The sequence below is a fragment of the Chelonia mydas genome, chromosome 1 (genome assembly GCF_015237465.2).
Source record: "Chelonia mydas isolate rCheMyd1 chromosome 1, rCheMyd1.pri.v2, whole genome shotgun sequence".
Lineage (NCBI taxonomy): Eukaryota > Metazoa > Chordata > Testudines > Cheloniidae > Chelonia > Chelonia mydas.
In genome coordinates, this window is record NC_057849.1 from 341,697,244 (window position 1) to 341,720,947 (window position 23,704).

Sequence of the window (23,704 nt, forward strand, 5' to 3'; positions counted from 1 at the left end):
AACAGAGATGAAGGGCTTTGTTTAACCCTAGACAGCAAAAGTTTACACTTTAATCTTTCCCTAAGGTATCCCTAAATTAACTGTGCCAGAGTATGAAGTAACCATTCAGGCTACAGAGGCCAAAAATCCAGCTAAGCATGGAAAACCAGTTTGCTTAATACTGGCAGCTGCCATAGTAACTGACTATTAAGAGCTTGGAAGATGTGCCAGACACTACTCAGAGGCAGGAAGAATGACAACCACACCCAGAGAGTTCAGAGACAACCTATATGTGGCCTGGCTTTCACTACTTCCAGTCACTGGAAGAGGGGAGGGAACTGACCCTGACCATGGTCAGTGAGCTTTTTTGGATCAGCCTCAGACTAGAAGAAGTCTGTGTTAAGCTCTATTACCCTCTAGCTAAGGGAGAAGGAGCTCTCTCCCCTATCCAATTCACTGGGAACCAGACACCCTCTTCCACAGCATTTGGCTCCTCCCCAAAAGGTTAGCAACTGCCTATGTGGCTGCCAGCTTTCCCCAAATTGAAGACATGAAGCAGACATGATCAATCCACTGCTGCTCTAAGCAAAAGCAAAAGGTAGTCACTGTCAACAGATAGCAATGCTGAACTAGACCGAGCAGCTGCAGATTTAGGCAGACATTTCATTGGTTGCTTTCAGTTCACGTTTGAGAATTCTTTACAACAACTTTGAGGAACTTAATGGCTTAGTTCCCCATACTTGCCAAAGATGGCTATGTAATGCTGGTCCATGTAAACTGTAGCAACTACATGGATAGGACAGCAAGTGGGAGAGTCTTGCCCCATGATATATTATTCAGGTGTGTTCCACAATAGAAATGCACAAGGACCCTTTATATGATTACAAGTTACTAGACCGTCACTTTTTTTTGCAACGGGTACAAAAGGAACTAAAAGGGCTACCTAAATAACTCTTCCTCAGTTTATGCATCTTGCCTGCTTAATGTCATTTAAGAGTCTGAGTGCTGGTCTACATTACAAAGTTAGGTCAACTCAGCTACCTCGCTTGGGGGTGAGAAAAAAACTCCTCAGAGATGAAGTTAAGCCATCTAAGCCCCAGTGTTCACACTGCCAGGTCAACAGAAGAGTTTTTCCCTGGACCTAGCTACTGCCTCTTGGAGAGATGCATGTACTACAGCAGTGCAAGACCACTCCCAGTGCTGTAGTGTCTACACTAAAGTGCTCCAGCTGTGCCATTTCTAGCGTACACATACCCAAAGACTCTAAAGTGCCGAGAGATGGCATTGCTACTGAGCAAGAAGCCAAATACACCAATTTCCTGGAGTCTCAGGATTTTACATGTCAGTGAAAATGAAAAAGTTAAATAGGAACTTGAAGCAGGGGAATGCCACAGAAAACTTATAGAAGGCCAATTAATCAGAACAAGAGACTAGCCACAAAGGGCTGATTTGACAGGGTCACCAAGGGATACATTTTTGCCTCTGGACCTGTTCTCTCTGGTTTGCTAACAGCCAGGTCTGCTACTGACAAAGAGGTCTCCCCTGTACCATGCATGATATGTGCATCTGGAGCGCACATGCAGCGTCCTCCCTGGCACATTCAGAGCCTCCCCCAGCTTGTCATCAGGAAGGGTATTTCTGCACCTGTGAAAGATTCTGGGCTGTCTTGTTCCTCTGGAGAGGGTATTACTAGAGCCCTGCATGGATACAAAAATTTGTATCCACATCCGATCCACATAAATTGTCTACAGATATTGCAGATTTGCAGGGCTCTACTGACAGCTCCACAGGTCACCACGCAACAGTGACACAGGGCTTTGCCAAACCCCCAACCACCGCCCACTTCTCCCCAGAGACCTCCCACAGCACACTCATGCTTCCTTCCCCGCTATGGGGTGGGGGTGGGGAGGGGAGCCTACATCCTGGGCCCTCACGTGCAGCGCCACCCTCCCAATGAGGGGTTTGGACACCGCCGTGCAGCAGCAGCTCTAACACATACTGTGCTCGACTCACTGCACAGGAGTGCATGGTGACGCTCCCTTCTGGGAGTAGTATTTTATCACCTCCGTCTGAACAAACTGGAGACTACAACTCCCAGAATGCCCAGCAGGCAATTGCTGCAGTGTGATTCAGAGAGTGGAGCTGCAGCCTCAGGGCTGGGTGACAGTCACTCTGTTCTGGTGAGTGTGCTGCAGAGCCCTGCGTGGATACAAAATTTGTATCTGCATTGGAGCTGTGATCAGCAAAAATGGTCTGTGGATATCTTTGGATTTTCCAGGCTCTAGGTATTATCTAGTACCCCAATTTTAATATTTGGAGCGGTGTTGGGAGTGCCTGACTGTCTTAGGCCATCCTAAAAAGCTGCACTGCACTGTGAATAATCACTAGCATACTACTTGGAGACAAAACTGTTCAGTCATTAACCTTAACTGTTGCTAGCGGATTCCTAGTTTGTAGTAAAGGAATGAGAAAGTTCAGGTTTGCCAGGTGAAAAGTTATTTAACACATTCATATGAGGAGGAGAATTTTAACAGTTTGCCTACAATACAAGATAAGCAAGCATCTTTGTTCACAGTGAAGAAACTTGCAGATGGAAAGATTACAGCTACAAGGTAATAAGTCTGTGGCAGAGTTTCGTCTGCTAGTCCTGTACTACAGGAGACCTTCTAGAGAGACCATCCCTCAGAGACCCAATAGGGGGCAGAGCATGTCAGACCCAGACTGAATGTGGCATTATGATTTGGTGCATGAGGTTACACCACCACTCAAATTTGTTCCAGACATTCTTCAGTCATGATCAGGTGGGGAGAAGGGATCAGAACAGGATGAGCATGGGGCCTAGTTCCCCAGGAGGCTCACCTTGCTCGGGTTCTGTGCAAAGCATCGCCCCCTGCATTCAGCCCTGCTGACACTGGCCTCACACTTCACCCCGATGTACTTCTGCCTCTGTCAGAGGATGTGAGCCAGGCCTGCTGAGCAGCAGCAGCTCTTGTGCACCCTGAGGGCTGCCCCTTCTATAGCTGCCCAGCTGTGCCAAGAGATAGGCTCAGTGAGGCCTAGTGAGTGGGGCCAGGTCTTGTGCCTTCTGCAGGGAGCAGGGCTAGGACAGGTGATCCTGGCAGTGCCAGCCCCACAGAGGGCCTTTACCTCCCCCACCCCAGTTATGGCAGAATGGGGGGTATGCAGCCCCTGATGGAGGGTAACAGGCCCTACTGCCAACTCAACAGTTAATGAGTTACAAAACTGAAATTTAGGTCCTGCACCTGCCTGCAGGGCACTTCCACAGCCCCTCCATGATAGGCAAATGCAGATGTGTGTAGATCAAATCTGAATGGCACTGCAACCCCACATACCAGACAGCATCCTTACTGCTACTATAAGGGGGAGGAGCTGCAAGCAAAAAAAGAAAAAAAAAGAAAAAGAAAAAAAGAGTACTAAGGTGGGGTGCAATTCAAAGAAGGTTGAGAATCTGTCAGCTACATTGACCACATCTGGTGTTTGCAGCAAGAAATAGATTTCTCATTTGGAAAGTGAGCAGCTGAGGATGATTACTGTACTCAGGCATAGAATGCGCTACTGGAACAGATCACATTATAAACACCATTACTAATGCACATCATTACCTTGACACATTAATCAAATCTTGTTACCCTTTTCTATAGTGTGGTTGCAGATGAACACATCCAGGAACGAGTCCCAGTTCATCCGAGACCCACGATGACCTTGGTACAACTCAAGTCACAGGAAATGTCAAATAATTAAGCTTACAGCTATGACCTCTCAGAAGGACACAAGCAATAGTACAGCAAAGTATAACAGCTTACTGGATGCCAGGGCTTCTGACTCAGTGGAAGGAACTTTGTAGATTTTTCCTCCCCTGTAGACAAAGCTTCCTTCAGTCACTTTGAAGTCTAGGTAGCGAGTGACTTCTGTGTAAAGCAGCATCTTTACCAACTGACCTGCAATTAAGAAGTTTCAACAGAAAAGTCAGCCAGCAGTCTGCAGCCAGGTGATCATTTACTCTGTGTATGAAGGACAGATGACTGTTAGTCTTTTTGCAAGGCCCTCATTATGACAGAAGTGTGCTTTTGCAGTTTAGGATGAGCTCCTGCAATGCTAGGAGCACTGCTCTGCCATAGCATTCCCACAGATTAGCACACACAAGGTAGAGGTTGCACAAATTGTAGAGACTTATGAAAATGTTGACATTCTATTAATTTTAGCCAGCTTACAGCTGTTTAACAACTTCCTTGGATACAAATTACACACACTAGAGCATTGGTAAGTATACAAGAATATTACAACCACTGTCCCCACTCTATTAGTATCCCTGTCATTTATCATGGAGCCTGCTACACGTAGCAACGTTTAGACTTAAGTTTCAACTTTCCAAATAATGTTACATAGAATAGACTGTAGTAGCAGGGACAGGAGCTCTTGTCCATAAGAGCAGAGTATTAGTCAAGTATACAAACAAGCTAAACAAAGAAGCTGTTGTATGCAGTTGTAGGGTGGTCCCCTGCCCCGTCCCTGTCCCTTCTGCCTCAGACCCCATGAATACATCCCTGACAGGAAAGAACATACTACTACCTAGCTCAGGGGTAGGCAGCCTATGGCACGTGTGCCGAATGCGGGACACAAGCTGATTTTCAGTGGCACATCCTGGACCCCAGCCGGCCGGCATACCAGCCCCCAGCCACTGGCCCAAGCCTGGGGCAGTGAGGGGGGCAGACAAGGGCACGAGGGGGCACAGCTCAGCATCTCCACCCTTAAAAATTGTTCTAGCACCACTGTACTGGGATATTTTTAAGTCCTGGTTTGTTGCTTTGACATCACTATCGTGCCACGTGGAACAGCGCACCGTGTTTGACATTGAGATTAGAATGTACATGCAAGAACTGGAATCAGAATTTTCTGACCGATTTCAAGATTTCCAGCAATTTGGCCCAATGCTTTCTTTTCTAATTAAACCTGAAAAGTTCAATTAAAGTGGCTTGGATTTGTCTGTATTTCAGTGGATGGGTGTTGAAGATTCCGAAATGCAGCTCATTCAGTTAAAAAGGTCAGAATTGTGGGCATCAAAGTTTGGAGATCTGCGGAGTGCACTTGAAGCTACCAAGAGAGATCACGGGGCCTCTATTCTGACCTGCTGGACGTCCCTGCCAGTGAAATTTAACAGTTTGAAGAAAATTGTGTTTGCAATGCTTTCAGCATTTGGATCCATGTGCCTGTGTGAACAGGTATTTTCACACATGAAATCTGTCCCTCTCGGAGCCGGTTAACAACTGATCACTCAGAAGCCTGTGTGCAGCTTAAAGTATCCAAATATGTGCCAGACATTGGAAAACTCAACAAGGAAAAGCAAGGGCAAGGATCACACTAAACTGATATGATCTGCATTTTAATTTAATTTTAAATGAAGCTTCTTAAACATTTTAAAAACCTTATATAAAACTAAACTATTGTTGTATTTAAAGTAAATATTATAGACTTCTAGAAAGATATCTTCCAAAAATGTTAAAATGTATTACTGGCACGCGAAACCTTAAATTAGAGTGAATAAATGAAGACTCAGCACACCATTTCTGAAAGGTTGCCGACCCCTGACCTAGCCTACTGACAGAAAAAGTCACATCCCTAGTTGTTTTCATCTGGGTTAGTTGAGTTTAGAGTTCTGCACACGAAGTAGTCTCAACATAATGAGCTGTTCCAGAGCTATTACATTCAAGCTTCAGCTAGTTTTATGTAGTTACTGTCACTATGCAAAGACAAGTTTTATGCTTGGTAGTGTCTTATCCCTTACATACATTTCAGTGACAAAGTCACCAGAAGTAATACACTGTCAGATTGAAAGTATAAGTTCTAAGGGACACACCACAGGACAAGTTGTTGACTAGTCAACAAGGCAACCGCACCCTAAAAATTCTGCAGCTGCCAATGAAAGAGAGGAAGCCATCCCAGAACACTTATCAGCACCAATAAGCACTGAGGAGCAGGAAACTCAGTACTACTGAAGTTGTCAGTGGTTATAAAGAAATTAGTTTTTGGAAAAGTTAGGAAGGGAGGGATCACTGGAGTCAAGAAGTATGCAAGCCATAGACTAACAGCTTGTGTCAGTGAACTCAATAATTTTCCCACGCGACAACTGCAATCACTGTTTCTTCCTACATTTTTTGAGGAGTACTGCAGCCTAATGGCATCCACTCTAGCTAAAAATTCAGAAACCTTGCTTTAGTAAGCACAGAGGTTTTAGAGTGTGTTTTTCCATAAAGCCTTCACAAGTCATGGCTCAACTTTCCCCGATTAATTAGTGTGCAAAACAGGTGTTAATTTGTCATCTACAGACTTTCCTCTCTCTTACACAGTAGGACAAGAATTTTCCAGTTGTGTTTTTAGGATTCCTTTAGAGTAGCATAGCATGCTACAGTGCATCTACTATGAGACAGATCTTCATGTGCAACATCTCAGTTGGAAAGACAGCTAGAACTGTGGCACCTGTGTAACTTGCCATCAGAGGGTAGATGTGTATTACAAGTAATGAGAGCATGCTCTTGTATCTGTCTGGTTTGGATGAGCAGTATTTCAAGCCTTGGAGTAGATACTGCAATAAACTAGTCCTTAATAGTAGCTGTTAGAGTGACTGATTCATAGAAAGTTTACTAGCTTGGGATCTTTGGTTTGATTTAAGTTAAGTTACTTACCATTAGCCATAAGGAATTTTGGAATTAGGTCCACATTCCAGTCTCTTCCTCGGCCCATTGATTCTGGTGGAGATCCTGGTATGTTAAACCTTTTGTAAAGCTTTAGAAAAGGATAAATGCTCTTATACAGTGGAGAAAACATGCACTATTCATTACATTAATGAATCTGCACGGTTACAAATAATCTCATCACAATACATGCTTATGCTCCCCACAACATGCCAAAACTTCTTGTGCATTAGTCTATAGCCCGCCCTCCCGCTGCAAGCCTGTGGCCAGCCAGAATTTAGTTTGGCGGAAACTGGACTAATTGATGACATGTGCAAATCACGTCAAGCCATTGCTACTTTAGGTATAGCATCAGGTAGGCCTGCTTTCCTCAGTGTCTGATTTTCCTCTAATATAGAGCTCTTAAACTGGAGACAAGCTTGTCAGGTTTGTGACCTGCCGAACTGAAGTTGCAGTTGTATAATACTGCAAGAGTAATTTCACTCCGCTGATCAAGTCTGTTGCCTCACTGAGCAGAAGGGCAAATATCCATATTTGTGAGACTGATTTTTAAAACAAAAGTTTCCATGTGAATTAGTGTTTTGTCCATCTTGTATTGTAGGATTTATGCGTTTAGATTACTGAGATCAATTCCTACTAGAATATTAATCAGTGATTTGCAGCAACTGCAGCTTTGAGGCTAGGATGTTCAGAGAGCTTTGCAATCATCATGTGTAAGTGAGCTAAGCAATTAAGTCTATTCCAATCAGTGACTTTTGGATTAAAATGCATTAGTGCTTTTACTTTTGATCCTATTTGAGTGCTAGACGCCTTGACACATTGGCATAAAAATACAACAGTCATGTCACTCAGCAAGCAGGACAGCAATACAGAAGACAGCCACGTCATAACCACGACAGTCGAAACGAAGCTATTTTGGATCAACTTGTTTCTAAAGACATGTTTAAAAATACTAGCTATTAGCATGAACGCTGAAAGATTACACGTGACATTGAATGAACTGTCCTTAGCATTAAGCTCCCCAAGTGGTGTAGGAATAAGGACCAAAGGCTCTAAGGCAGCATTTCTTTGTTTTAGGTGTTAGCTACATTTTTGGTCTCTTCCACGCTTGTACTAGCTGCACTCCTGGTAAGATGTGCAGTTAATCCTCCCTTTAGGAACAGGGGCAAGATTCAGTCTTCACTTCGGATGAGGATACTTAAAGAGTTAGAAGCAAGATCATGTAGGTACAAGAGTGAGTACAATACAGTGTATTATTCTAGGTACTTACATCCTCCAGCGGAGTTATGGATGCACTTTCACCTCCATAGTACGAGTTGCGATCCATGTGAAGGACCTTCTTTCCATTCACTGACATGATGCCAGAGAGGATGCATTCCTGTACAAATAAGAGGTTTTAAATGCAGGGAAAGAGTCCTTGGAGTATATAGCCACTACATGCCAGGAAGTTGTAGTTTTTGACAATGTGACCACCAGGCAGACATGAGGAATAGGCATCTTTTTAAGGTGCTGTTACAGAGAGTATATGCTGAAGTAGTTATTTTACTATTTTTTAATTGCAAGACAACTTATAAGCAGCAAAAATTGAATAGATGCACGCAACTCAAAATCCAATGTTGATTTAACAAGTCAATACAAGCCTGCTAGTCTTTAGCAGTTTTGTATGTGATAAAAGCCATTGATGTCAAGTGTTTCAAAACAGCGGTTCTAGATATTCTGTCTGAGGTATCACCCCACGCTGTGAACATTTCTTTTTCAGAGTGAAGCTCGTCAGCCTGTTATACACAAGTAACTTTTGGCAGACTAGGAGCATACACAGAAATGTAGGGCTGGAAGGGCACTCAATAGATCTCGTCCAGTTCCCTGCACTGAGGCAGGATTAAGTAATGTTACTAGACCATCCCTGACAGATGTTTAATTGGCTCCTAAAAATCTGCAGTGAAGTCTATTCCAGAGTTTAGGTATCCTTATAGTTAGAAATCTTTTCCTAATATCTAACACAGATTTTCCCTGCTGCAGATTAGCATGTCCACTGAAGGTAGAACAAGTAGTAGTCGTCTCCACTCTCCCCATCAAGTTAGAAGGAAAGCAGTGCCTGGGATCAGTGTTGGCATGGACTGTAGAAGACCCAAGCTGTGTTACCGTTTTGCTGAGCTTTGTTCAAAACGGAAGCTATGGTGGCTCTCACATTAAGCTTTGGGAAGTTTTATAGTGCATGTGTGTCAAGACAGGAAAGCTGCCTGTTGTGGAGCTACAGGTTACAACCAGTTTAAAGATGCCCATCTTATGGGGAGACGCAGCTGCTGCTATATCAGCACTAGAAGTGCTAGCCAAGCCTTGAAGGACTCAAGACCTTGATATTTCCTTAGTAAGCTTCAGTTAAAACTGGTTTCAGAGTAACAGGCGTGTCAGTCTGTATTCGCAAAAAGAAAAGGAGTACTTGTGGCACCTTAGAGACTAACCAATTTATTTGAGCATAAGCTTTCGTGAGCTACAGCTCACTTCACTGGATGCATACTGTGGAAAAGTTAAAACTTCAGTTAAAACTAAAGGTTTATTTTGCCATTTGTTTCTGTTCAAGCGGAGTGATGCGCAGAAGAGCATATGAACACACACCACGGTTCTTATGAATTTGACTTAACACAATTTTTATACTGCTGCTGCTGGCACCCTTTAAGAATAGAGATGTTACTGAACATTAGACCAAGGAACCCACTAGTCATTTAACACTGACCCAGTTGTGGCCCTTTTTCCCATTCACATGTTTGAAGTTAGAACACATTTACATTTGCCCTGCTGAGAAACAGCTGAAGTGATAGCCTGAGCACATAAATGAAACTGGATTCTTTTCCACGCTGAAAAGTCCCAGTCTTCTTAAACTCTCCTCATATGGAAGCTGTTCCATACCCCTAATCATTTTTGTTGCCCTTTTCTGTACCTTTTCCAATTCCAATATATCTTTGAGATGGGCAAGCACATTTGCATGCAGTATTCAAGATGTGGGCATACCATGGATTTATGCAGAGGCAATAGGATACTTTGTGTCTTATTATCTATCCCTTTCTTAATGAGGCCCAACATTGTTTTGCTTTTTTGACTGCCACTGCACATTGAGTGGATGTTTTCAAAAAAAACTATCCACAATGACTCCAAGATCTCATTCTTGAGTGGTAAAAGCTAATTTAGACCCCATTATTTTATATGTATAGTTGGGATTATGTTTTCCAAAATGCAGTACTTTGCATTTATCAACATTGAATTTCATCTGTTTCCCAGTCACCCAGTTTTAAGAGATCCTTTTGTAGCTCTTTGCAGTCTTGCTGGGTCTTAACTATCTTGAGTAGTTTTGTATCATCTGCAAATCTTGCCACCTCACCGTTTACCCCCTTTTCCAGTTAATTTATGAACATGTTAAATAGGACTGGGCCCAGTACAGATCCCTGGGGGACACCACTATTTACCTCTCTCTGTTCTGAAGACGGACCATTTATTCCTACCCTTTGTTTCCTATCTTTTAACCAGTTACCAATCAATGAGAGGACCTTCCCTCTTATCCCAGGACAGCTTGCAGAGTGAAGTGGTAGTTCTCTACATTCAGTCCTTGACTTCTACATCCACTGTCAGAGGCATCAATAGTGATGGTAAGTCTTTTGGCCATGCCTAATAGCTACCAGCTGTTAGCGTTCCTCTGCCACCCTATCTGACCTGGAGCTGGATATGCTAACATCCATCCTTAAGACATTCAGATGTCAAAAGTTGCCCTCTAGAATGGCCAAGTGTTTAGTTTACTTCTTTAGTGAAACTAATGCTGCTTCTACCAACTTCCTGAAAATCTGCAGCATGCAGCTGTCAGCCAAAAGCCATCATATCTAGCCATGCTCTTTCACCAACGTTCACCACATGTTGCGATTAGTTTGCTATTCTCAGCATTGTCCACTGCTCTCTTTTTTTCCAGAGTCTGGTCTACCACAATGCTAAGTGAACCTGTTAACCCATATTGGTTAACAGTCCAAACATCTGCCTTTGTGGGTCTACATTTTAGTGTATGGTTCTCAAAAAAATAAGTTACAGAACTAGAATATTCTGCTACAGTCAACCCTTGTTTGCTCTTAAACAAACCTTTTAGACAGAACACGGATACGTTGAACTAGAATACATTAAGGGCTTGTCTTCACTGCATTTTTAGCTCAAGCTGTAACTGGAGTGTTGCCTCTAACCTGACTCCCACCCATACAGAGTCTCAAGATCAAGTTAAGTGGTGCTTTAATCTTAAAATAGCTAGCTTGTGTTGGTTGGTTTGGGGCAGGGTTGGGTTTCCCCCCCCAGCCTTGGCAAAACGCACTAATTTTTGGCTAACCAAGTAAGCATATTCCGGACAGGAGGAAGGTATAAGAACCACCCAGAGTTCTCAAGTACCTACATAAACATTCTTAAGAGATGGTACAGGAACACACCAATCCCTTATAAGATAGGGATGGGATGACAGGATACGGGACAAGGATGTTCTGTTCAAACTAGCAGATACAAGGAGAAGGTGGTAACTAGCAATATCTGGAGTAAAAGTAACTTGTTTGTATCAGTATATAAAAAGTCATAGAAGGGGCATCTCTGGCCAGCCAAGGGGGCAGCATCTTGGTATGCTCACTGAGCTGGTCCCATTGTCATGGCCATACATGTTTCTGCATCTGTAACCATGGAGCCAGAGCACTAGTATTGTGCTTTGTCAACAGTAAACCCAGCTGAGTGCCTTCGCTACCGAACCAAGCCTGTGGTCTCTCTTTATAGTAAGATCAAGGTCTGCTGAATTCACATGCCGCGCTATCCGCAAGTGTGGCAAACATCAGAGCTCCAAGAACAGTAACACTGCAGCAGCAGCAGCATTTCTTACCATTGCCAGAATTCAGGAAGACGTGAATCTCTTTCGAGAGAAGTGAAGTTATTGCTGGTTGGTTACATACCACCCAAATGGAATGCATAACTACATGTCTAGATTGCCTTTGTCCTGAACGAAGGTTAGCCTAGCTACTGCTCAATCCAGAAAGAAAAAAGTCACACTGATCGAGAAGCAGAGCTGGCAAAGATTAGAGCGATCCCTACCTGAGAGAGGGTGCCACTAAGCTGTATTCTGACAGCGAACAACAGGATTTTTACCAAGTGCAATTAATTCTCTGGCTAATTTGAAACCCTGGACTCAGTTCACTAAATTAACCTGCAAAGTCTCCATTTGTAGTTTTGTGGATTTGGCTTGACAGGTCCTCCCTCATTAACTGAACGGCTTGTCTTTACAGCTGCTCTTCAGCAGCCATTTGAAAAATTAAAATCTGCCAAAACACTGGCTTGTCAGGTCTGGCAGATGGTGGTACAGCACTGATAACTTCCATGCCTGAGTTCAGCCATGAGAAAGCTGACTAGGATTGCAAAACAAAAGGAAAAAGTCAACTTAACATATCTGAGTTACTCTAATGCCTTCAATAACTAAATTCCTGAAGCCGGATGTCAGCGGACTTCCTCTCCCCAGTAGTGACACAAATAGACATTTTGGGTATCTTTTGCCTCATCTCTCTCTCACCAGTTCACAGGTGTATGCTACTTCCATCAGGACAATCTTAAGAGGACGCAGCAAAAGATGAATTTGGAGCTTGGTAAAAGTCATAGAAAGTGTTCTAGTTGCCTCATTCCTTCAGTTCTTCTTATAGTTCAGGCTTTAAGAACTAGTACAATTTTATTTAAGATCCATTTGTAATAGATTAAAATCCATGCAACTAATGGCCTGCTACTGAACTCCAAAAGCAGGTTTAGCACACAGCACTGGAGTTCAACTTAAGCAGTTTGTACCCAAATACCACAAGCCTATGTCAGACAGAGAATGTGAAAGAGGCAGCAACAAACTGTATCAAGCCTTATGTCATGTCCTGTATCAGGCTGATATGTCATCTTTTTCTCTGATGGAGTCTGTTGCATCTGATGAAGTGAGCTGTAGCTCACGAAAGCTTATGCTCAAATAAATTTGTTAGTTTCTAATGTGCCAAAAGTCCTCCTTTTCTTTTTGCGAATACAGACACGACTGCTACTCTGAAATCTGATTAGTTGCAGATATAGACTGTCCAAAGCCAAACTTGTTGGCTGATCAGGCTTTTGAGGTCACATCCAGGCCCCAGGTGCAGCAGTTCACACCTGGGACCCCACTGCTGAAACTTTATGCCCATATGTTAAATTGGGATGGGGAAGTTAGTCAGAGAACAGAATAAGAACAGCCTCTGGGGAGGGAGGAAGAGGTGGAGAAAGTGATAGTTTTTAACTGTCAAACTTCCCTTTCAGTAGCAGTTTGTGGCCCTCCACCCATTTTATTGGTAGAACCAAATCAGGCCCTTCAGCCTGCCACAAGTAGTTTTTAAAATAAGTTAGAGTGGCTGTTGGAACACCAAATATTGCTGAAAATGCATCAAGGCTTCTGCAAGGGAAAGGGACCCAGATAACCCAGGGAATCTTAAAGTGTAAGAAAAGAATGAAGTAGTAATAAGAGGCTTAGCATGCTCATTTTGCATATAAATCATGATGAACACCCAAGAGATTGTTCAAACTATCAGAAAAGTGAAAGTTAGTGTTAACCATACTCATGCAGCAATGTGCCATTGTAGCATATGCAGTCAGTCAGTGATAGGTCCTTTTAGACTACAAGCTCCTTGGGGGCATAGACTGTTTGTCCCGGGCACGGCTTCAAATCAGGTTAAGGGCCTTTCACTAGCTGTCAGGTAGCTGAAAGCAGATTCCCTTTTGGATGCATACTTAAGTTTAAGGCAAGAGTCCAGTTTGTGATTCAGCATAGTCTGATACAGTAACAGGTAAGGAAAGATATGAACCCATATCAACACAGGGACAGAAAAAGATAGCTCAGAGGCACTGGGGCTTAAGTTAAGCTTCCTAGTAACAGCTTTTCACAAGCAAGGACACCAAGTGACCTGCCCTGTTTACATGAACAGGATTTGCTTCTCTCTGCTGGTGCCAACATGGCAGAAGTCTCACTCTCAAACAGAAAACCTTCGAGAAAAAAAAAAGTCTGAGTTTGTATGGATTTTCTCCTAGAGCTCGATGCCAAGTATGACAAGTTCAGAAACAGCCGCAAACTGCCAGAATCATAGAAACTCCCCCACAATGACACAATTGGCTGAAAAGATTCTGTATTCAACTGATCTTGTGACACAGCCTCTAGTTTAGAAGATTAAGTATTGATTTTAAGGCCCTCTCTAAACACACGTTGAGGCATAAGTGTTCTAACCTAACAAGTTGGAAGCCTAGGTGATAAAACGGTTACTCACCTCTCGTAACTGTTGTTCTTCTAGATGTGTTGCTCATGTCCATTCCAATAGAGGTGTGCGCACGCTGCATGCATGATCGCTGGAAGCTTTTCCCTAGTGGTACCCATCGGGTCGGCAGTGGAGACCCCTAGAGTGGGGCCCTCATGGCAACGTATATATGACCCTGCCGACCCGCCTCCTGTTCAGTTCCTTCTTGCCGGAAGACTCCGACAGTGGGGAGGTGGGCGGGATTTGGAATGGACGTGAGCAACACATCTCAAAGAACAGTTACAAGAGGTGTGTAACTCTTTTTTCTTCTTCAAGCGATTGCTCATGTGCATTCCAATAGGTGACTTCCAAGCGGCCACCCCGGAGGAGGGGTTGGAGTTCACCTGACTGTCGACTGGACGACTGCCAAACCAAAAGCAGCAGCATCCCTCGCCTGCTGGGTAATGGCGTAATGGGAAGTGAAGGTGTGGACTGAAGACCACGTTGCTGCCTTGCAGATGTCCAGGATAGGGACCCGCGCCAGGAAAGCTGCAGACGTCGCTTGCACTCTGGTGGAATGCACTGTAATAGGTGGAGCTAGAATTTTAGCCGGGTCATAGCACATCCTGATGCAGGACGTGATCCATGATGACATTCTCTGTGATGATAGGAACCCCCCCTCCCCCATCCTTTCTGCAATTGCAATAAAAAGCTGTGGTAATTTACGGAATGGCTTTGTATGTAAAAGGCTAAGGCCCATCTAACATCTAAGGTGTGAAACATGCACTCCCTGCTGGTGACGTGGGGTTTAGGGAAGAACACAGGCAAGAATATATCCTGGTTCACATGAAACTGGGAGACCACTTTGGGAAAAAATGCAGGGTGGGGGCGTAGCTGCACCTTGTCTTTATAAAACACTGCGTACAGGGATTCAAAGGTCAGGGCTCTGAGCTCGGACACCCTCTACACAGAGGTTATAGCTACAAGAAAGGCCAGATAGGAGAGAGGGCAGGTAGCCATAGGCTCAAATCGGGGGGAGAGAGGCTAGGACCAGGTTTATGTCCCCGGGGGGAACAGGCCAACGTACAGGTGGGTAAAGTCTGTCAAGGCCCTTAAATAACCTGCCCACCACAGGGTTACTGAATACTGATCCCTGCAGCGTTTCCAGGTGGAAGGCCGAAATGGCCACTAGGTGTACCCTTAGGGAGGATATCACCAACCCTTTGCACTTGAGGTCCAAAAGGTAGTCTAGGACAAGGGGAACTGGGGCCGATTGTGGTTCAGATCCTCTTTGTCGAGACCAAACGGAGAAACGCTTCCACTTGGCCAGGTACGTGGAATCTCTGCATCCCAACAGGACTTCCCTGACCGACTTTGAGCACTGAAGTTCCAAAGGGTTCAACGATGGAGTTTCCACGCTGTGTGGTGGAGGGACTCCAGGTTGGGGTGCTGCAGCTGGCCGTGGTCCTATGAAATTAGGGATGGGCAGATGGGGAGTGCGATTGGTGTGATCACTGAAAGGTTCAGCAATACGGTGAACCAGTACTGGCGGGGCCACACTGGTGCTATCAGGATCAACGAGGCCCTGTCCTGGCGAACCTTGAGGAGCACTCTGTGTATAAGGGGGAAACGGTGGGAATGCATACATCAGGTGCCCCGCCCAAGACAGGTGAAAGGCGTCCGAAACAGCGCCCGGGCTGTAGTTCAGGAAGGAGCAGAACCTCTGGCACTTCCTGTTGCCCCGCGTGGCGAACAGATCTGTGTGGGGAAAGCCTCACTTCTGGAAAATTGAGTGGGTGGTATCCAATCTGAGGGACCACTCGTGTCCCTGGAACAAGCGGCTGAGGCGGTCTGCCAGCTCGTTCTGCACCCCAGGAAGGTAGGACGCCTGCAGGTGTATGGAGTGCGTGATGCAAAAATCCCACAGGGCAAGGGCTTCCCGACAGAGGGAAGAGGAGCGAGCACCACCCTGTTTATATAACACACTGCTGCAATGTCTGTGAGTACTGATATGCACTTATCTCAGAGACCACTCTGGAAGGTCTGGCATGCCAGGAGAACTGCTCTCAACTCTCGGACACTGATGTGCAGCAACAGCTCTGCCTGGGACCAGAGTCCTTGGGTTCTGACACTGCCCAGATGAGCTCCCCAACCGAGTGCCAAAGCGTCTGTAACCAGGACAATAGTCAGTTGGGGCTTTGCGAAAGGTACTCCCACACAGACCATCTGAGGTTAGAGCCACCAGTGGAGGAGCTGAGTATTCGTGGAGGGAGGGTCACTATTGAGTCCAGTGGATCCCTGCCCTGCCTGTGCACCTGTACTAGCTACGCTTGTAGAGGTGGAAGGCGGAGCCTGGCGTGTTGCACCACGTATGTGCAGGCCACCATATGTCCCAGAAGCCCCATACAATTTCTGGCTGTGGCGGTTGGAAAACAAAGGAGGGTATGAATAATATCCGAGATTGTTTTGAACGTAGGTCTGGGAGGAACACCCTCGCGATGGTAGAGTCCAGGAGGGCTCCGGGGAACTCTATCCTTTGAGTGGGGGTCAGGATAGACTTGGATTCGTTCAATATAAGGCCCAGCTTGAGGAACGCGTCCCTGACCAGGGATACGTGCTGCGCTACCCTTGTTTGAGATTCTGCCTTGAGAAGCCAGTCGTCCAGGTGTGGGAAAACCTGGACCTGGCACCTGCAGAGGAACGCTGCCACTACCGCCATACACTTGGTGAATACCCGAGGGGCGGCAGAAAGGCTGAACGGAAGCACCCTGAACCGGTAGTGATGGCCACCAACTACGAACCTGAAAAAACGCCTGTGGGAAGGGATAATTGAAATATGGCAATACGCGTCCTTCAAGTCGAGGGCGGTGTACCAGTCTCCCAGCTCCATTGAGGGAATGATGGTGGCCAGAGAGACCATGCAAAACGTCACTTTTTATGTACGAATTGAGGTCTCGCAGGTCCAGGATAGGCCGAAGGCCCCCCGGCGATAAGGAAAGAACGGGAGTAGAACCCCTTGCCCCTGAATTCCTGAGGGACTTCCTCTATCGCCCCTAGCGCTAGGAGCGACTGAACCTCCTGTAAAAGAAGTTGCTCATGAGAAGGGTCCCTGAAGAGGGGCGGGGAGGGAAAGAGGGTGGTAGGGAGCAGAATTGGATAGAATATCCCGCCCCTACTGTGCTGAGAACCCTGACGTGATCTGAGCCCAAGCTCAGTAGAAGCTGGAGTTGGTTCATAAACGGACGGGAAGGGTCCGAAAAGGCAACTGGTTCACCGTCCTCGTGCATAACTTCAAAACTTAGGCTTAGGGCCAGGGGGCTGTTTAGTCCAACCCTGGCCTTGGCCCGAAGAGGACTGTGGGTGCCTCCTATTGTTTCTGCCCCTCCTTCTAGGTGGGTCCCAGCTAGGGGGTCCTTGATAGAAGCGAGATGGGGGCTGAGGCCTGAAAGGTCTTCTCTGAGGTGCAGGGATGTGCAGCCCAAGAGATCTCAGCATGGCCCATCAGTCCTTGAGGCTGTGTAAACGTTAGTCCGTATTTTGGGCAAACAGGCCCTAACAGTCAAAGGGAAGGTCCTGTATTGTATTTTGGACCTCGGGAGAGATACCAGAGACTTGGAGCCATGCACTACGTCTCAGTGATGGCAGTGGCCATAGTTCTAGCTGCTGAAACCATCACATCGAGGGCTGCTTGAAGAGCAGTTCTAGAGACCACCCAGCCTTCCTCTAGGAGGACTCCGAACTCCCTACCTGAATCAGTTGGGATAAACTCCTGAAACTTGGCCAACACCGACCAGGAATTAAAGGGATATCAGCCTAGCACTGCCTGTTGATTAGCTATTTGAAGCTGGAGACCCCCAGTCGAACAGACTTTATGGCCGAAGAGGTCCAGCTTCTTTGCGTCACATGACTTAGGAGCGGAACCCAGTTGACCCTGCCGCTCCTTATGATTTCCTTATGGTCTACAACCAACATACCCGGTTGGGGGTGTGCGAAAAGGTGCTCACAGCCCTTTTGTGGCACAAAGTAGCGTCTCTCCACACCCTTAGCCGTCGGTGGTATAGAGGCTGGAATCTACCAAAGCACGTTGGTGGTGGTCTGTAGAGACTTTATGAGGGGCAATGCAACCCTGGAGGAACCCTCCAGGGCGAGGATATCTACTGTGGGGTCTAAATCCTCGGCAACTTCCTCCGCCTGGAGGTTAAGGTTAATTGCCACCCTCCTAAGTAGGTCCCGGTGGCCCTTGACATCCATTGGTGGTAAAGCGGTGGATGTGCCCGCCAAAGCCTCATCAGGCAAAGAGGAGGAAGACATTCCCGGAACCTGCCCCTCCAGTTGTCTAGAGGCTGGACATGGTAACTCAGGAGGCCTGACAACAACCAGCTGAGTGGCCGCTACCGTCGGTGGAGCGGGAGCTGTGGCCGACTGCGGCTGATCAACAGTCACATCCTGTGTAGAGTCCTCCAGTGCCCTAGGGGAGCGGACTGCCATCGATGACACTGATGGAGTGGCACAGGGTCCCGATACCACCAACACAGGTCTAGACCCTTGGCCTTGTGCCTGATGGTAGGCCCGGGGGTCCAAAAGGGCCATTGTACTGGGTCCTGCCACTGGGGTGGCCAAGTGGCTACGGGTGCTGCTTGGTCCGCCTGCCATTGGTGCCGGGAACGATGTCGGGACCAAGATCGGTAATGACTGCATTGGGACCATGAACATTCGGCCTCTGACGCTGACCACGGTAGAGCGGAGCCCAACGGTGCCAGAAAACGGTAGCGCGTGGACGGAGACAAGCGCCGTAGCATCATGGGTTTAGTGCAGTGCTGGATTAGTGGTGATGCTGTCATCGGTGCTGACATTGCTGTCCCCAATGGTGCCGTAGCCATCGGAACCCCCATCATTGGTGCTGAAGTTGTTGGTGGTATAGCGGCGCCCCTCGGTGCCGGGCAAGCTGCTACAGTCAGTACCTACGCTGGTAGCTGAGTCTGCAGGCCCGGATCTCGCACGTGCGGAGCCGGGTACTGCGACATCATATCAATGAGATGTCTGGAGTGGAGGGGAGGTTGAGCTCTTCCTCCAATTCCCTACAGGTAGGAGACTCTGTTCCCGCCGGACTCAAGGGCTCTGCAGCCAGGGCCAAGGAAGATGGTATTGGCTCTTGAGGGCCTTGCCAAGGGTGTCCAACTGGAGGATGCGCCCCACTGTGATTGCCCTTCGGCTTCCTGACAGGGGAACGACCTCTGTCCAGCTTATTTTTCTTATGTGGCACTGGAGACTGGTATCGGTGTGGACGCGAGGCACTGACCTTGCGTGCTGGGGAATGGTGCCGGTGGCTCCTTGCCGGGTCCTTCCTCGGTGCCGGGACATCCCGTACCAAGGCCGGCGCATGGTGTACCGAGGAGACCAGCACTGGTTCCATCTGCGGCTGAAGGGCAGGCTCCATCAAAAGGAGTTTCAGGCCTAGGTAGTCCTGCTCTTTCTTTGTTCTGGGTTTAAAGCCCCTGCAAATAGGGCACTTATCCGTTTGATGGCCCTTGCAGAGACACTTGAGACAATCGGCATGCGGATCACTTGTTGGCATAGGCTTCCCACACCTCTCACACGGTTTAAACCCCCATGGCCAAGGCATTCCCCAACACTGGGGAAGAGTAGAACTAAGGGGGGGAACCCCTTGGGAGAATAATAACTATTAACTTGAATAACTATCTACACTGAAGACAAAGGAAACCACTAGGCTAAGTAACCTGCAAGCAAGCACTAAGCTGTTCCAACAAGGGCGCTAAGAAGGGACTGAACGGGCAGCAGGTCATATACACGTCGCCATGAGGGCGCCACTCTAGGGGTCTCCACTGCTGACCCGATGGGTACCACAGGGAAAAGCTTCCAGCGATCGTGCATGTGGCCTGCACGTGCACACGGCTATTAGCATGCACATGAGCAACCACTCGAAGAAGAACCTGACAGGTAGTATGTCAGTAGGTGAAGATCCTCACTTACTAGAGAAAATATTACTCATCTTTAAGTTTACATACAGTGTATGTTATTCAAAGCTCTCCCACTCCCCCCCCCCCCCCCCCCACCAAAAATCTCTAGGAGACTCACAGCACCATCATTAATATATTCCAACCAATGAGTATCAAGGTAGAAGAGAGTTTAGTCAGCTAATTTTAAAGCTCCGATTAATGGGATATCCCATCTCCATAATCAGCTACCAGAAGAGATGATGTGCACAAAACAGCATGCCATCCATTTTGGAAATTACATTCCCCCAGAGGTAGATTTAGGTTGGTCAAGGAACCTAAACCAAAGTTGTTACCTATGGAGTGCAAATCAACCCCAAGTTGCATATCAGCTGACAGGCTGAAAAGTTGAGTTACCTCAATTGTTTTGTATAGGACCAGTATCTACTGATGTGTTTGTATAGCAATTTAATCTGTGGATACAATTTAGTTCTATAATTTTTGCCAAGGTGACAAAATCTAATTCAGTGTATTACTATTTGACAAAGTGAAGACTCCTACAGAGATACTGTTATGACTATTGCTTTGTTTGAATGTATGCTGATTTGACAGGCAGTCAAACCAGACTCCTCCAGCCGCAAGTACATGTCACTTTCTGAAGTGAGCTCAAGCCACTAGTTTAATCAGAAATGAAACTGATTAAAGTAAGAAAATGAGAAAAACACATTAGTAACAAGAGATTTTGTTTAAAACAATATTTTCCAGATACTTGAAAGGCATTACTGACACACTTTTCTTGCAATGTTTAGAGTAAGCCTATCTAGGCCTTTTCAACCAAGCATGCTATGGAAATATTTTTGACAGTGATCCCTGGCCAGCAAAAACTCATTCTTTAGTCTCTCTTCTACTTCAACCCATGCTCTTACACACTGAAGATTTATTGCCTATTCATTTCATGGAATGAATGACACTGCTATCTGTCCCTTTGATGCCAGCCAACATCAGGCTGGAACCAAGACATAGGTTCAATTGAACATGCACCTTAAGCACATAACTTCTAACTACAACAATGAAGGTTAAGACTTCATTAGGAGTCTACTGAAATGCAACTCTGAAATGCCATTCAGCACCAGGATTTCTAGGACATAGTAAGAAAACTGCAGGGCCTGTGTTAGCTTTGGTGTTGTACTGCAATCAGTTTGCAGCAGTCAGCTCTGAAAATACGAACTGTCCTTTTGGTAGACATGTAGGCAGACAGGCATCACCACTTAAGATGGATCAAAATTGCTCCCCCACCATCCTCATACAGGTTTAATTTGATAGGTCACAAGTAGCATCAAAGTTTGAATTCCTACAGACAAAAGATTGTGAAACCTGTCATGAATGAGAAGTTCATGTGTTCAGCTGTACTTTTAACTCTAGGAAAACCAAGCTTCTTAGTAATTTAAAGTTGCACAAATATCCCAACACCTCTTTATCAATTGATACCATGACTAATTAGCATTGCAATTGATCCATCTCCCACTAAAGGTACAAAGTAACAATAAAAGAACTACCAATTTGACTTACAAAAGTGTATAAGGGTTTGTTTACTTTTTGTAGGCTACCAAATCCACCAGGCTCCTTGGGAAAGCAAACTCTAGAATTAGCTTGTTTTAATTGACTAGCAGATCTAATCTGTTTCTAAATGTTTCAATTGTTAGTGATGTGATGCCTTTGGATATTCATGGGAGGGGCTTATTTAAATTTGTACTGCAAGTTTTCCCCAATTTGACATGAGATCTCAATTGAGTAAGTATCAAAACTAACTATTTGACAATACAGTAGGTTACTAATTCTCCACAACATTTATATAACAGTGAACCTATGGCTCTAGAATGATCAATAGACAATGCATGTTTTTATGTCCCAGTACAAAGGCTTGGGAGATTTTAACACTGACAACTTATTGATTTTATTTCACATTTGATGGGAGTGACAAAAAGGGGGAAGCAACAGGTGCTTTTAGAACAATTTTTTATTTTAAATTAGTAAAAAGAAAAAAAAGAGGTGGTGGGATGTAATAAAGGAAGACATGCTAGCATGTAGTGTGATGGAGGATATGACATTGAACAGAGTACTTTGGAGGGAGGACTCATTACAAAGATCCCATTTGATGGGATTAACGCAAGGAAGAAGATTTCATATATTGTGTTTTATATAGACTGGAATTCCAAAGTTCTTGACATCACTGTGTTGAGAGTTCAGCAACATTTGGCATGTCCACCAAAAGTTGTGCTGATATGATGGTAATTCGAAGGACAGGTGCAGCATAGCAACACTGTACTGTACAGTCAGACATTTGAATGCTGACACACTTCACTAGTGCCTAGGGATACAAGTTATTCTACAGTTTACTTCTGACAAGCAGGTTAAGGGTATTTCCATGTATAATATATTAAGGTTCCTCATCTCTAGGAGCTTGACATCTCTCCATTCCCCCTCAAAACACACACCAAATGCGAACCCCTAGAGACTCTTACAGAGCTTCACAACCATCCCATAAAGCACCTCCCTCAAGAAAGTTTAGAAAACATGCCTTACTCATCTTCCTACCTGGACCTCTGAAGGGAACCCTATCCAGCTTCTCTCAGATGAAGAGTCCTTGAGGCTAAGGGGGTGTGGCCAGCCGACATGTGAAGTTTCAACAGGGGTTTGGGGATCAACAGGGCAAAGAGAAAAGGAGTACTTGTGGCACCTTAGAGACTAACCAATTTGGTTAGTCTCTAAGGTGCCACAAGTCCTCCTTTTCTTTTTGCGAACATAGACTAACACAGCTGTTACTCTGAAAGCTTCTTGTGTGTTACCTCATTTATTTGCGGGGGCAGAAATCCTGTAGTCAAGTTTGAATGAGATTCCAGGTTTGACATTTATCTCCTACTTTTGGCTGGTAATCTATTTCCCTCTCAAAGTTGCAGTTTATGTTTATTGATTCCAATCCCTTAGCTATCCCATTCCTCCCCTTGTTCCCATGCATTCACTTCCCCACATTTGAGTCTATCCTTACAAAAAAACCTCAATTTTATCTCCTCATAGTATTCTTTTGAAGAGGAAAGTCTTTTAGAAGAACTTCCACAATTAAATCCAATGCCTATTGTGACTGGAGCTCCTAGGCACTACAGTACAAAGAATCAAGTTAAATCCTACCTTTTACCACATGATATCTTTAAGTTTCACTCCAAGCACTTTATAACAATACAGCCATTTACTCAAGTATACCCATTCAAATAAAACTGTTGAGCACCTGTAGCTCTTAAACAGGTTACGATCAATGTGACCTTTTTAAGATTTGTGTTCATAAGATGAACACTAAAGGATGTTGCATCTGGACCACCAGAAGTATTACTAATAGTCAAATTTCAGCAGTGGAGAAAAGAGGGACCATTTGTGAGCAGAAGAAAATCCCTTGAAGGGACTGGTTGCCTGTTTACAACTCAGTCACGCAATTGCTTGTTCTTTTCCCCACCCCCTCCTACTGCAGTCAGGGATTGACAGAGCATGAACGCTGCATTGAGGAAAGGAGGGGGAGAAAGACTGCCTGCCTCCACCCTAAAGCTAGGCTTGTGCCTTTCCAGCTCCCACCCACGGAGATCGGAGTCCCAGTTGAAACTCCTTAAACCCCAGCGCGTGCATTTTTTTCGGGGGTGGGGGGGAAGAGAGGAGAAGCCACCAGCAAACCAGGCAATAAAAGCCCTATGGGGGTTTTTATTGTTTTTCTAAGAACTGCATTTCCTGAGGC

At 45.5% G+C, this 23,704-nt stretch overlaps 1 protein-coding gene across 1 annotated transcript in view; it reads right to left on the reverse strand.

Moving 5' to 3' along the window:
- GDI2 (GDP dissociation inhibitor 2) overlaps positions 1 to 23,704 on the reverse strand; it is a 32,090-nt gene that overhangs the window by 7,498 nt on the left and 888 nt on the right. Inside the window, exons 2-4 of the mRNA XM_037889393.2 lie at positions 7,960 to 8,067; positions 6,681 to 6,780; positions 3,804 to 3,938 (exon numbers count right to left, since the gene is read on the reverse strand). Coding sequence (XP_037745321.1) covers positions 3,804 to 3,938; positions 6,681 to 6,780; positions 7,960 to 8,067 — 343 coding nt within the window. The remainder of the gene's footprint in view (positions 1 to 3,803; positions 3,939 to 6,680; positions 6,781 to 7,959; positions 8,068 to 23,704) is intronic.